A 15793-nucleotide genomic window follows, 5' to 3' on the forward strand; every position below is an offset into this window, starting at 1 on the left:
GAGAAACCTGGTTAGTCTGTGCACCTAATTTCCATTACATTTTATATGCTGGAAGAATTAACACTATAAAAATCTCAAGAAATACATTGTAAATCCACGGAGTAAAAATAGTCTCATTCATTTACTGAAGAACCCATGGCGTAGAGAACTTCAGGGTAGCCAGCTTTTAAAAGCTTAAGTTTTCCTGTTTGCATAAGTATACCTGTTCTTAATGATACAGCTTCCTGTTTGTTATCCTTTTTCCTCCAAAGCTTTACATTTATATTCTCAAAGGCATAGCATTTCAGATAGCTAGCATATAATAGTAGGGGGAAAGAAGTGATTCAGGTTGGGAAAGGATGTTAAGAATCTCTGGGAGAGTTACAGGAGGAACACAAGAGGCTGGAATGGTAACCCTAATCTACCTTCATACCTACCCTTAGTCATTACAGAAGCCTGCCACTTACATTCCAGGAGAGACTATCTGGGACAAGCAGAAGCCACAGTTTGCATGCAGGGACTAAAGTACCCTGTAAGGGGGAAAAAAAAACAATCCAAGATCCCAAAAAGCACAGTACAAGCAGTCCAGGCACTTTGTGTCACTCATTTTATTCACATGTACAAGTTGACACTACACTATTAATAATAGACAATACAGAAGCATTAAAAACAAATACTGTTTAAAAACTTTAAAAAACACATATTGCTTCAAGCTTAGATGGTATTTCCCTATTGTTTTTAAAGTGAATTCAGTGCTAACAATAGCTGAGGCAGCTTCCCATTCACTTGTACCCCTAACTTCGTGGGGCTACTTGTCAAGGTGTTGAGTCAGGCTCCATTTATGGCTTTGCTGCTGAGTGCAGTAACTGAGCTGGAAAAGAAACTGGAACATCCAGGTTACCATACATTAGGCCCTCAGATTGCTAGCATTTGGTCCCTATCACAGTAAAAAACCAAAAATGTCAGAGAGGCCTTTATAGTTCAGTGGCACTACATTATACCATAAAAAATGAGAACAGATACACTCCCCGATGTGTTAAAAATTCAATTTAAATTTGCATGTGCTACCTGGATAAGATTCTTACCAGAAATTGTCCCTTGGTTTTGTTAGGCTTGTTTTTAGGTTGGCTCTAAGTTTAGCTATCACCTTGACTACTATCTCAGCTTCCTGTGAAAACATCTGTATCTCATAGTTGCAAAGATGTGACAGCAGTGACTGAACAGGCATGCTACTGTATTTTACAGGACATTCTTATGCAGTTTTCATGGTAACACACTGTAAACACTAGTCTTCACAACACTATAGTTAAACTGCAGCATTACACATTATAAAACTCTTGCTTCACTTAGCTAAATACTCTCAGAAACAAAGGAATAAACAGTCAATTTAATGAAGACTTTGGACAATTGAGTATTTACTGTGTTCTTACCAAAAAGTTTTACTTCTAAAAGAAGTGAGAAGTGTTCACCACTTGGCTAAATTCAAGAGTCCATGCAAGACAAATTTCAGAAATTCCTTAATTGATAGGGAGACATTCACTAGGTTTTCTACTTCTCAAAGAGTCCAGTTTGAAGCAAATGACCACCTCCTGTAGGAATCTATGGAATACACTTAAAACTTTTACATCTGGAAAGTTCTGCTTTACAATTCACTTGGCTTTTCATTTGTTAACTTCAAAACACCAGCAGTTTTCCAGACCAAATACTTCGCACATAGAGCTTGCAGTGATCAGAACTACACTATTTCATATAGTCTAAGCAAAATAGTAGTTTTTTTAGTCAAGTAATGCCCAAATGCAGGAAGGCTACCTGATTTGCAGAATAATTTACCCCTTACTTCAGGCATTGTATTACTTAAACCCAGATAGTACCAACATAGCACCCAGGATTGTTTTGGCTGCAGACCATTTGAAAAAGTACAACGATTCACGCGATCTTATTGGTGTCTCTGCTGTCTTCTAGTAAGTGGGGAACAGCTCTTGATCAGACAAGGATTAGGACTGGACAATTTCCTCAGTACACAGCAGCCTTAATGCTCTTGAAAATTCTCATTTGAACACCTGAACCGGCCTGTTGGAGACAAGTTTTCAGTTTGGTTCCCAGGATCCAAGGCAGAAGACACTTAGGCTTCCCAATAATTATTGAAAACACCAAGACCTAATGGGAGATACATCTTATCCAAACACGGGTAGTTAAGGCAGGCAATATAGTCATCCTGGCTCCTCCATCCCCTGTGGGAAGAGAGAACTGCAGAAGCTATCTTCAAAAGTGTGGCAAGACAAGTCCTACCTCACACAGTCAAGGAAACTGTTGAATGTGACAAAATGCACTGAGGACACAATCCATCTGCTGTGGTTACATAAAGCCTACAAAGCCTATGGGCAACAGGAACAGGCAAGTTTTTATTGAATAAGGCTGTTAAACACTACTGAGTTGGTGCTTTGACATTGTTGTGCAAAGCTTGGGTGGCTTCTGGAATTGCAACAGCATCAGAAGCAAGCTAAGCATATTCACAGCAGTTATTTTAAGAGGAAAACACAGCATAAAAGGAAATCAAAAGAATCTCATATGGATTAAAGGCATTCTCTGGAGCAGTCTTCCCCAGTTTTGGGCACTGTTCTAAAGTTTCAGAAAGTTCTAGCCTGTGGTTTACTTAGCAGTTGAAATACAGGGATTTTGCTGCATATAAAACATTCTTAATCATGCTGTGTTTTCCCAGACTTAAAAGCTGTAAGATCTTCAATAGGTAGCCTTCAGCAAGAGTCATCTGTATTTTTATAGCTTTATGCTTAAAAGGCAGGTTAAAAAAAAAAAAAATTGGACATTTTAACAAAATTAAAATTGTGAGTAATAAAATCTATAGTGATGTAATAGACACCAGGAGGCAGCAGTGCTTGGACCCTTTGCACAATTACTTTCTTCAAGAACACAATCAGACTTTTCACTACGCGTGTGTACTCTGTTGCAATAGTAATTCTAGAGTCCTCCTTACTGAGATTGTGGAATGAAGCTAAAACTAGTGCAGGTTTCTGCTGCAGAAGTGCAAGTATGCATCCTGTGGGAACGTGTCCAGCCTGTAAAACACAAGCTTCAAAACAATTAAACCGAGATTACCAACACATGTAACTAACACACAACAGATTTGAACAAAACTTTGAAGCTCACAACTACAGCAATCATCTGCCTAAAGCATAATTAGCAAACTGAAAAAAAAGATAATTTACAGCCACCTGAGGGAAACAAAACCACCAAGGATATCACAATGACTGTCTTACTATGTAGAAGTAGGACCTACAAAACAAAAATGTTCAAACTTCATTATATGTTCTTGTTTACTAAAGGTTACACCCCTCCTTTCCCTAGCCCTTACCCCCTTCCCCATTCCCCCCATAAGTGAGGGGTTCTGCACCAATTTCGAGAGGCAGCAAGTTTCTCAGGACATCATCTACAAGTTTTATCAACACAATTTTCAAGTTTAAACCCTTTAACTGTATACTTGTACAATACCTCCAAGCGGAATGCATATTGCACTCTGACCCCCACTGAGCATAATAGATTCTCTGAAGTGTTAAAAATAGACCTCACCAGAAAGGAGCCAGCCCTCTCCTTCAATAAATGCATTTACATGATTAAGTACAAACTAAGTGTGACCACGAGGTTAGTACAGTGGTACAACTCTATATTTGTGAACAAGTAACTGCTTGTATGATTGTCTACATTAGTTATTTGGTACAACAGGAACAGCTACAGCAAAACGATCCTGTAGCTGTTTCTTGCCCTGAAAATGAGTGGTTTATTCTAATGATCTTAGAAACAGTGATAAAAGTTAGCATCAGCAGATTTACTAATCAAACAAGGTTGTTTTTGTTTGGGTTTTTTGCTGTTTTTAAAGTTTCTGTGTATAGACAATACTTGGTATTTGCCTGCCTAATGCATCTACACTTATTAGTGTTAATTACCAGACACATTGGCTTCCTGTCAACCTGTCTTCATATGCTTATTTTCATAAAAGTGTTACATAGTTTTATAAATACAAAGGCACCTCCATCACTCCTTTAAAGTCTTTCCCCAATACCATCTCCCCATGACTTGTACTTTAAATAAGGGAATTACAGATTATTTGAAACCATGATCAAAAAGGTGTTTGTTCTGACTCCCTTTATGCTAAGGTTCTCCCTCCCACCCTCAAAACAAACTAACTGAAGCATTAGAAAAATTCCCAAAAGGGGAATTGTTTAAAAGTTTGGGTAGTTATATCTAAAAGCCTCTTCAAATGTTATGGCTCCAAGAATACACCCCACTGTGAGGTAGGTAGCCAAGATAAAAACATTGTAACAAATATTTTAACAGCTGGAAACTCCCTATAAAAACCTTGCATAAGTGGTTTGGTTCCTTGCACCAGTGTCCTGATATGCGTAACTTCTTCTGAGGATGCCTAAGGGAATCCAGGTTCAGAGAGCTCTTGCTGAGTAGCATCTCATGTACTCTGTCATCCAGGGGTTGTCTGCTGGGGAGGGCTTTGTTCGCCAAGTGTTTTCTGCCTCTGCCGACCGCACCCGCCTCTGAGAAAGCTTCCTTTTCTCCACTTGTCTCCTGTTCTTTGCTCGTAGGGCAGATTCATGAATCTAAAAGACCAGAGTTAGTATTATGGAAGGAGAACAGCCTAGGAACCCCTCAGGAATGATGAGGATCGCTTTTTATTTGTCCCAGTCCCCATCCTGAAGGAACAGGGATTGTGAGCGAGATTAGATTTTCTTCTCCAATTTGTACCACTAACTGAACACAGATACTTTTTTTTTCCGTGAAAAGTGCTTCCAATTCTCTTCTGCATTATCTTTCACACTTGCAACTATTAAATGATTGGAAAAATCTTGAACATTTCATAGTCTTACCCAGACGTATTCTAGAAACTTCAATTCTCTATTTCTATAATTTAAAATCTTTACCAGCCCTCAATATGCCCAAGCATCCCTTAAAACCTAAGCCATACTAGTAAGACCAAACCCAAGAGATTCCTTAGAGACTAAAGATCTTAATTTTAAACCACGTGCTGAACACACAATTACATACATTTTTGTATTAATAAATTATCATATTTCCCCAAAAATTTAATATGAAGAGACAGTTTCTGTGTTTGCTTGCTTCTGTGTCCAGATTGAAAACTCTCTCTCCCATCTCAATTAGGGGAAAGTAACACCTTTCAAACATGCAAGAAAAAGTAACCTCAGCAGGCACTAGTCAGTTCCTACATAAAGGAACATCCTCAGTGACAAAACACTTTGTAATTGGGAGCGCTTTAGAAATGTTCTGCTTGTTCAGTCCAAACTCAAGACCCAAGCTGAGGTGCTCCATTACTGTTTTAGCCTAAAGAAATGTTAAAAGTCTAAGATGAAATATAAATATATCTGCTCAAGTCAGGCTTCAGCCTGTTCTAGGCTTCAACATAAAGCATCAGTCAACTATTTTGAGCACTGACCAAAGTTTATTAATTCAGCATTAGTGTCCATTATCAGGAAAGGCAGCTTCTTTCTAGAGGTGTAATGCCCAAGTTCCTCCTTTTGCTCAAAGGTCTGAGCTGTCCAGGAAGGAAATGCCTGGGCTTCAAACCTCTTCCAAAGCAGCCCATCAAAGGCCAGCTCCATCTTGCACATCACAACCACCCCCCCACCTCAATCCTCAGGTATCTTGTGTCACAGATTCAGACTACATTAGTAGTAAGATAAGGACAAAACACTGGCTGGGATGCATTAAGGATTATGTTTTACCAGCCTAGGAGAATTATAGAGGAGGAAGAAATGGATTTGTTATAACACTCCCTTGCTGTTTCTAAGCTAGAGAAACAGAGCCTCAGTACAGCAGAATCCTGGTACTGTCCATGACCACATGAACTAAATTGGTGCTATTTTGGTAATATTTACACCAGCCCTGTAATCCATCAGCCATATGATAGACCATGCTGCTGCGAGCAACATTTCTTACTGGCACGCCACCAAAACAGGCTGCTAGACAAGGCATCTTAGCAGAAAAGCGCTTGTACTATCTCAGTGAGGCTCCTAGTCTAGGAAGTGCCCCAGCAAAATTCACTCTTTCACTGCACAAGCACTTCCCCGGTGTTTATACACCTGCCTGCTGTGGGGTGCCTGGTGCTGTCTGCTCTTCTCTTGTTCTCAGGAAGTTCAGAAATGCAGAAATACTTTTATAACAGCCAGTTTTCCTGGTAACACTGTGACAGCCAGAAACAAAACTACAGCCAGGTTTTAATTAGACCTTCCAAGTAATCATCAAACCTGGGAAGTTTCCAAACCAACAGTAAAGAGCTCTTATTTGGACATCTCAAGACTCTTCAGGTTTATTGCTAGAATCTGCTACTGGAATCACCATGCATTCAAATAAAGAGACCCCTAGGAAGTTTTACCTGGATATTAAGATATCTGTAGGCACTAAGTAGTCATTGCCTTTTAATGAAACAGAAGCTCTTACTTACCTCATTCACCGAAGCAGAAGCACAGACATTGTGAGTTTTCTGGCTCCCAGTATCCGTCTGTCTTTCTCCCCATCCATACAGAGCAAATGGATGTTTATTCTCCTTTGGTGCATCTGTCCTTTGGGGACTTTTGGCTGATTTTCGATCATTACGACTGGACAAGGCACTTCGACTTGGACGTCGTCCTGTACGGTTGGTTTTGTCTGCTTCCTTTACAGGAGCAGGTTCTACAGCTTTCTCTTGCTCTTCCTTCTCCTGCTTTTCTTGATCTTCTTTTTCTTTCTCTAAGGAAAAAGAAAAGTTATACTTTAAGCTCCCAATGACAACATATTAATGTCTGATTTGCACAGCCTCTCAATACATCATTGAAGCTGTGCTTTTTTTAGAAATTCAAGAAGTTATTGCTTCCTTAGCAACAGACATACACCTTGCTTAAATGTCTTCATTCTTTCTGCAGCAACTACAGTACAGCTTTCACATACTTAAAAATGCCTTTCACTGGTGAAGTTACAGATAACCAACAGCCCCAGGCAGAAGAACTTAAAGACTGTTTCCAGTGATCTTCTGTCTTTACTATTTCATCCTCTCATCCCTCAGACAGCAAGCATATGGAGCGCTGAATGCCACACAGATGCTGCTAGCCAGTCAGAGATGAAGTCTGATAAGAGAATGTGCAGTATTAAATCCCTCATATCATCATCTTCTTCTGAGAAAGGCGATTCATTTTCAAGCTCCCTGTTTATACATACAGCTCTATTACGGTTTCCTGCTTATGAAGGAGAGTGTGAAGCAAAAACCCAAAAAGCGGTAGACATCACCTTTGCTGCCTGATTGGTGAATTGTGTTGTACGTTTAAAGTACCACACTCCAAAGCTCATTTGTCACCACACATTCCATGGCAAGGGGCCAGCAGTAGCCCTCCAGGCACTAGGTATGGAGAATAGGGTTTGTGAGAGAGAATTTAAAGGCTGAATCACTGCAGTTTTAGATCATCACTGAAGTCTGAATCAGTACTCCATAAAAAATTAATAAAACCATTTTTTTTCTTTTTTTTAGAAACAAATGTTCCATGAAAGCAAATCTTCTTGCCCTATAGTGCAAGGGAGAAACTGGTCTTCCTTTGTTTGTGGCACCAGTGATGCCACACCTCAAATCCTGTGTTCAGTTCTGGGCCCCTCACCACAAGAGAGATGTTGAGGTCTTTGCTGAAGCATGTCCAGAGAAGGGCAACAGAGCTAGGGAGGGGTCTGGAGCACAAGTCCTGTGAGGAGTAGCTGAGGTTGTTCAATCTGGAGAAAAGGAGGCTCAGGGGCGACCTTGAACTACCTGCCTTCTTGTTCTTCAGTTCTACAACTGCCTGAAAGGAGTTTGTAGGTGGGAGTCGGTCTCTTCCTCCAGGTAAGAAGTGACAGGACAAGAGGAAGTGGCTTCAAGTTGCATCAGGGGAAGTTAACACTAGATTTGAGGAAAAATGTCTTCACTAAAAGTATTGTCAGGCACTGGAACAGGCTGCCCAGAGAAGTGGCTGAGTCCCCATGCATGAGGACATTTAAAGACATGTAGATGAGTCACTTTGAGACATGGTTTAGTGGTGGATTTGGCAGTGCTATGTTAATGGTTGATTCAATTTTAAAGGTCTTTTCCAACCAAAATAATTCCATTACTCTATAATGAGCAAGTTAATCAAATATATCCCTTACAGTACATAAGTGAAATATGACTATGCAAAAAAGTACATACAAAGAACTGTTTTCATTCTTCATCCAGTAAATCTTCAGCCATAGTGTGGACAAGCTGGAATTGTATTCTAGACTTTGAACATGATCCCTAAACGTTGTGGGCAGGCACTGTGATCTGACATCTCTGTGACTTTTAGGCTAACCATGCTTTTTATGCATCAGGCAACTAAAGCCTTTTATTCACCTAAGAGCATTGGAGTCCAATAGTAACCAATTCCTTTCAAGTCTGATCATTAGATGCTGTCTTCTGCTTTACTCACACACGCAGTGATCACTCAAACTCTGCTGACATAAACACACCAAACTTGCAAATCTACCACACCATCTCTTTCTGCTTCTGGTGGGGACCAGCTCAAAGCCACCCCTGTTCCAAGTCTCAGCACATTCAGCCACTACCAGCATACACTGGTAGGCACAGGAAGAATTCCTTCTGTCATAGGGAGTTCTTCTGGTTTAGAGCTTGCTTACATGTTGACAGGTTGACCATGGACAAGTAGTGCAGTCTTAAACCAGGTGTCTTCATCATTAAAAGCAGAAGGGCTTGCCAGTTCTGTGACAAGATAGCAACCATTCCTGGTAATTGCTGTGATTTCAAGCATGTACATGCCCAATCTGACACTGCTTTAATCTCAATTCTGCATCCATCCAGTTCTGATGAAACAGAATTTACCTGCCTGGCACACTGCTTAAGCATCCATTTACTCTAGCACTCACTCCACATTTGCAGGGTAAAGATATCAAGGCTTGTTCCATGCCCCAGAAATCCCCTAAGGCAAGCCTTATGCTCTCTTGCTAGCTGTTAGCCTGGCCAGCACGGTTTCTAGGTGCTGCCAACCAGCACACAGGCTGTGGTGCTGGGCCCTGTGCAGGCTTGCCTATACTCATCTTCCAAAATGTGCAGGTGTAGCATTCATCTACAGGGATGCTGCAGTACAGCTGAGTATTTGTTAAAGAGAGGACAGCAATGTTAAAATATTTAGAACCGTATTTGTTAAGAATTCAGTTGAATGACACTACAAAATAACAAAAGAAAATTTGTCAAGGCCAAAGTAGTAGCATATTGAGAGTAAAAATGGATAGATGAATTTTAGATACCTAAATATTGGCTGGATGCAGTTTCAGTTATTATAGACAAGGGGGGGTAAAAGACAACACTGAGGTCAGTGTGATATTAGACTTGTTTTCCCTGGGCTCTGGGACACACAGCTTCACCTCTGAAACAAGGAAGCTCATTCATCATGGCTGCAAACAGGCAGCACAGTTATCCCCTTACAAAATATTATCTGAGCATCTCCCTACACAGCCACTCCACAGGAGGGACTGCCTAAGTCCATTAACAGAAGGGAGCACCGTTTTGAGAAAATTAAACTCTGAAAGGGAACATATTGCTGTCAATTCAGCAGCAAGAGTGCTTTCATTTTGAAAAGCTGTTCCATCCTCCATTCAAGGGAAAATGGCATCTTCCTTCTCTGCAAAGAGGGATGGAGCAACACTGACTTCATAAACAGCAGAAGTGGCATTTAGAAACTTAAAAATACAGGAAAGTGGGGGCTCTGCAATTACATGGATAGTTCAGCTTTAAAAAACAAGTCAGCAGCCATGCCTGCCTATGCTGCTCACCAGGATACAGCTCCAGCTGGTCCAGAAATGATTGAGCCAGCTTGTCCCAAAATAGCAATATAAGCATATGGGTAAATGGCACACAGAGTCCTGTGCACAGCCTTACAGTAAATGCTGTATGCCAGCGTGCTGTAGCACCCTGAGCACCTGCTATTAGAGCAGGTATTTCCATGAACTCACTGCTACAGTGCATTTACACAGAACTCAGCTGGTGAAGGCACAAGACCGCTAACAGTTATTTAAGCATTTTATTTAAAACTACATGTTTATATCCAAGCCATTTTTTCTTAGGCAACGCTTTTCACACGAAGTCAGAAGAGCAGCAGTTGACAGCAGGACTTAGACCCAGCTGCTCTGGGGGAAGTCCAGGCACCAGCAACTCCCACCCATCTTCTCCTTCCCTTGCAGAGCACCAGCTCCAGCAGGCACAGGAAACTCAGGACTGACCGGCTTGCAGCATTACAGGGATTAGACAGGAGAAGGGAAAAGCTAGAAACGTTTAAAACTGCATCATGGATGCTAAGCAGAGCACACTGGATGGACAGGAGGGGATTAAGTGCTTAACAGGCAGAACGAGTCCGTCAGGCCCACCCAACAGGGCTGCTGAAAGCTCCTGCCCAGAAGAGGTCACTTAAACCCTGCTGCACGGCCCCGCTTGCATAACAGCTCCGCTCCTGGCTCGGGTGGGAAGGGCTCCGGGGGAGCTGCTCTCTCCCACAACACTGCACCTGGGGACTGACAGGACCCCCACTTCAAAGGCCCTGGTGACTTGCTACAGATATCAACAGCCTTCTGATCAGACCCGCGGTCCAGGTCACAGGCTCAGCTGTATTATCTCTTTATAGAGATGCTGGCTCCTTACAGTACTTCCTCGGCATCAGGAGAAGCGCTTGGTGCTTGCATTGCTGCAGGCAGAACTGGAAGTTTCCTGCCTTTGTACCGACGCCTGCCCAAATGGGGCAGGTCTCCTACACCTCCTGAAGGGGCCACAACCAGTTGTGGGTATCAGCAAACTACAGCTGGGTAGAAAGTTAGTTACCACAGATGAAACACATTGCAACATCATTTCTTCAAGGCAGATCTTGCGTGAGGCAATACTGGAGCGAGCAGCCACACAGCAACTCGGAGCTTATTAGATTCACACAACCTTCATCCGCAGCAGAGTTTGGAAAGTAATTACTGGATTGGCTTGATAGCAAAGCTTGTTTCCAAAAGGGAAAAAGAAATAAAAATGGGAGCAACTTGAAATAACAGTACTATAAATCCCTGAATTTGACACCCTTGCCTTCTTCCCCCACCACAAGCTTCTTCCCACATACATGGGCCAGCAAATGCACCTGCAACACGATGACAGACAAGATAGGGGAACAAGTTTGAAATTGGATCTTCTATTTAGTTCCACTAATCCAGATCAGTCACTTTCCAGATACTGTTGAGGCAACTCCTTTGATGACAGCTCGTCATTGCTGTCATTTAAGATTCCTGCACAAAAATGCAGGGGACAAAATGGCAATAAGGATTGAAAAATGCCTTCATCCTGCATGTGTGTGCAGCAGCGTCATTTCACAAGCAACAGGTCTGACAGCAGCACTGCTGCCAAGAGCTTGTCTTCTACTTACCAGCCCACTGGGTTCTGTTGACAGCTTTGAGGATGTGTCTACACCACAGCTACACCAGCTGATTTAGGTCAAGATTCTGTGGGATTATGTTTAAAGCACATCTGTGCCCGGGCATGTTCCACAGAACAATCCCACAAACAGCTGCCACAAGTGGGGGGTCAGAAGGAATTAACCCAAAGGTGCCTCCAAGCACACCTTGGTATAGCTCAGCCATGGCTTCAGTGCAAGACACAGTGACAAAGCACCTTGTCCCACGTGCTGCCCAAGGGGTTCACACTGGTAGTGCTCCAGACCAACACCACCGAAAACTAAAGCCAAGCTGCCTACATCCACTTTCTCTTCACACACCAGAAACACTCACAGCAGTTACAAACACACATGGGCTCATTTCAGCGAGAGAAAGAGGAAACCAGGGCAGCACATGCCCACATGCCATTATGAATTGCATTTACCTCGGGTATTAAACAACATTAGTGCTGACCAGCCAGCACCGTCAATACCACTCAGGCAGAAATCAGATTCCACTCAAAACAGCAGGAAGCAGCAGTAGCCAGGTAACAGCCAGGATGTTCCAGCATGTGGGTGGATGTCAGATTCAGAAGACAAAAGATGTCATCAACATGAGCACACTCAGCTACCCCCACAGCACTTCAGCATAATTAAGTTCTTTCAGAGTAAAGAAAAAAAAAAAGAGAGAGAAAAAAAGAAAAAAAAAAGGCAGTTTAATAGTAGAAGCTTCAGAGTGGTAGTTTCTGTGTTATCTCCTCCACATGCACATGCCTTAATTAGCCAGCCACCAAGCAGAAGAAAAATGCATCTTTATGATTGTCCAATACTAAATGAGTCACCTCCTTATGTATTATATGTGCACTAAGATACGACAAATATCCACTAAATCCAGATGCCTAAGCAGAGTTGTTTTCAGTCCTTTTGCTAAAGGCTTAGTAAAGCTCTTAAATACTTGCAGAAGTTAAAAGTGTTTACCCTATACCATTTGGCAAAGATGTGAATGTGAAGTATAGATTTGTCTCCCACCCTAAGCATAAAAAAGAAAGGACCTAGCAGAACTTCAGGCATTCTCTTACAGCATCCATGGCAAAGGTGTATCAGTTGCAGATGCACAGTTGCCCCAAACCCTGCAGCGTGGCAGGCCACTGGTGCTCCACAGTCCTTTTGTCACTGCTGCAGGACTGAGGACACAGCTGGATGCACTGGATAGTCACACACACCATCACTGACCGCAGATAGTGCCTGCACAGCTAGCAAGATGTTATTCCCTGCCAAATCCCAACCAGAATCAGACTACCAAGTGACTCCAGCTGGATCTTTCCCTAGAGAAGAGTCAGGGGAGGAATCAGAGAGCAGAGCACCCTGGCCAGCAGTCTCCAGCCTTGGCAGCTGCTGGTGTCATTGGATTGTAGCAGGTTTGCGTGCTCTATCCTCAGGCTCAACAAGAAGCATGAAAAGAAACTCGGGTCCCTACCTCAACTGCCCCAGGCTTGTACATATTCAAAGTGCATCAGAAAAGTTGGGAATGCCAGGTTCTGAGTGCAGCTTCAACAGCTTCCACCTCCTCTCACTAAAAACCAAACCTTTAGAGAACATCACTTTTTCCCATGCAACCTCTCCTTTGGATCTTTTGCAGTTCCTTGGCTCTTCTCACTAAGATACTATGTAGTTCCTCCATACATGTTCCCAGTCTAACTTCCTCAAGGCCTGACTGAGGAAAGCAAAAACCAGGCCCACTAATACTCTGTTACACTCTGGTGAGCTGGGGTGCTTCCATCACTGCACAGCTGTTGTGGTTTAATCTCAGCCAGCAACGAAGTATCACAAAGGAACACACTCCCTCCCCTCTGTGGTGGGATGGGAACCACAAATAGAAAAACTCATGGGTTAAGATAAGAACAGCTCAATAATTGAAATTAAGTAAAACATAATAGTAGGAATGAAAACAGAAGAATAAAACCCAAGAAAAAACAGTGATGCATAGTTGATGGCTTCTGGGCAACTCTACCCAGTTTATACTCTGGGTGACTGGGATGACCTTCTGGCTATGGAATATCCCTTTGGCCAGTTTGGGTCAGCTGTCCTGGCTGTGCTTCCTCACAGCTTATGGTGCACCTGCTGGCTGGCTGAGCATGGGAAACTGAAAAGACCTTGATTTAGGCTAAGTACTGCTGAGCAACTACTGAAAACACGAGTATGCTATTAACATTATTCTCATACTGAATCCAACACATAGCAGTGTACCAGCTACCAGGCATAAAATTATCCCAGCTGAAATGAGAACAGCTTAGGGGAGGTAGGGTGCACAGCAGCTATGTGCACCCCATGTGAGACCTGGGTACCACAGGCCCACCCAGCTGACTGCAGAACACCACATCATCACTAAAGTGCTCTGAAACAGATGACAGCACAGCTAAAGATTTTGTGTAATGTGGTATTCTTAAGGTCAACGAATGCAATTTAGTCTTGAATATCAGAATACAGATCATTCTGGAAAGCTCAGGCCCCAAAGGACATTGGATCAGATTAGTTTCCCCACTCCAAAGAAGCACATCTAACACTGGGGAGGGGGAACAAAAAAACCAAAAACAACAACAACAAAAAATACAACCAAAAAAAAAATCCCAAACAAACCAACCAAACCCTCCCCCAGCCAAAAAAAAACAAAACCAGGCAGCATGAGGCTTGACTGAACAGTTCTCAGGGATTTTCCCTGCTACTGTACAACAGAGACACAGCTGATTCAAAAGGCATTTCAAAACACTAATCGATGGCTGCCAGACACAGTATTCTTTCACTACAGGTAAGAAAATAAATCTTATGGGATAAAAAAAGAAAACAGCTTGGGAAGCTTGGCCATGTTTTTAATCTGCCTAACCGTTCTCTCAAATCGTGAAACATCAAAAGAGAATTAATTACTCCGTGCTGGAAGAGAACAAAATGTTACCAGCTCAGCACCTGCTCAGACTATGGAGTTGGACGCACTCAGCTGCGCACCCAAGTTCAAACCTCAGGTGGCCTTAAGAGCCAAGTGCTCAGCCGAGACAGATCACACGCGCACATCCAGGAAAGCAATTGCGTTAAGAGCCAGCCACTGGCATACAGTCCAACTTGCCGCTGCTTTTGCCGGAGAACCTGCTTATATAATTGCAGAGATGCTCGGCTCCCATGGCAACAGTTTACATAAGTGGCTGTGACTCAGGATGAGAGTTACCAGCACTTGGCTCCTTACAGAGACACCTCCGATGCCGCAACCATGGCTTCTCCGCAGGCCTAGCCAGGATCCATCCGGCTGGAGGCAGCGGGCCGGGCTGATGGGCCCTTCCAGCCCCGGGCCGTGTCCTGGGGGATGGCGAGACGGGCCAGGCTGCGGCCGGCTGTCCCCGCACGGTCACCCCCGGCATCGGGGATCGGCCCCCAAACCGCGGCGGGGCGGCCCGGGCAGAGCCATCTGTGCCGAGCCCGGCGGGGAAGGGCAGGGCAGCACGGCCCCGGGCACTCGCGTCCCCCCCGGGCACTCGCGTCCCCCCCGGGCTCCTTCCTTACCGGGGCTGGCCCGTCCCGCCTCGCTCGGCGCTGCCGCCGCCGCCTCCTCCTCCCGCGGGGCCGCGGGGCTGCCGGCGCCCGGCGGCGAGGGGGAGCCGGCGGTGCTGCCGCCGCCGCTGCCGCTGTCCTGCTCCCAGCCGTCCCAGAGCCAGGGCCGGTGTGCCTGCTCCAGCAGCCGGCGGCTGAGGCGGTAGTGCAGCAGCTCCAGGTAGCAGGCGCCGCACGACTCCCACTTGGGCTCCTTGAAGCGCTTCATGTACTCCGTCTTCACTCGCCGCGCCGGCACCACCATGGCGGAGCCGGGAGCCGCAGCCGGGAGCCGCAGCCGGGAGCCGGGAGCCGCCGGCCGAGCCCGCCCCCTCCCGCTGCTACGTTTAAATCCAAACAGCGGCGTCCGGCCCCGCCCCGAGCGGGGCGGGCTGCCTGGGGGGGACACGGGACACGGGAGCGTGAGGCACAGCCAACGGGACGGGACGGAATGAAAATTCAACCAAACATTAAATAAACCGTAAATACACCGAAGCACAGCAGCTCTGGGCCCAGCAGTAGGGGTGCTGGGGCCCGGGTGAGCCCTGCACCAAGTGGGGCTCCGGGAAAGCCTCCTCCTGCCCGGCTGGGGGCGGCCTAGCGCCGCTCGGGGCGCACTGAAACGCAGCGAGTCCGTGCGGTGCGTCAGGATTGATGCAGCAGCACCAGCAGCACCAGCAGCAGCAGCAGCGCCTTCGTGTGCGGCAGCCGCGGGGAGCTGCTGCCTCCCGGTCTGCTCCTGCAGCAGCAAAGGATGGGCAGCAGCCGGG

The 15793-nt window shown here is 44.7% G+C and overlaps 1 protein-coding gene across 1 annotated transcript; it reads right to left on the reverse strand.

The window, feature by feature from the left end:
- Positions 1-572: 572 nt before the first annotated feature.
- On the reverse strand, positions 573-15351 carry CCSAP (centriole, cilia and spindle associated protein). The gene is made up of 3 exons (XM_086877824.1): positions 14997-15351; positions 6464-6747; positions 573-4604 (listed from the first exon to the last, which is right to left on the reverse strand). Exons 1-3 carry the CDS (start codon positions 15286-15288, stop codon positions 4431-4433), a joined length of 750 nt encoding a protein of 249 aa, XP_086733950.1. The 5' UTR covers positions 15289-15351; the 3' UTR covers positions 573-4430.
- Positions 15352-15793: the final 442 nt, after the last annotated feature.

Source organism: Cyanistes caeruleus, chromosome 2 (genome assembly GCF_971803275.1).
Source record: "Cyanistes caeruleus chromosome 2, bCyaCae1.hap1.1, whole genome shotgun sequence".
In the NCBI taxonomy this organism is placed as follows: domain Eukaryota; kingdom Metazoa; phylum Chordata; class Aves; order Passeriformes; family Paridae; genus Cyanistes; species Cyanistes caeruleus.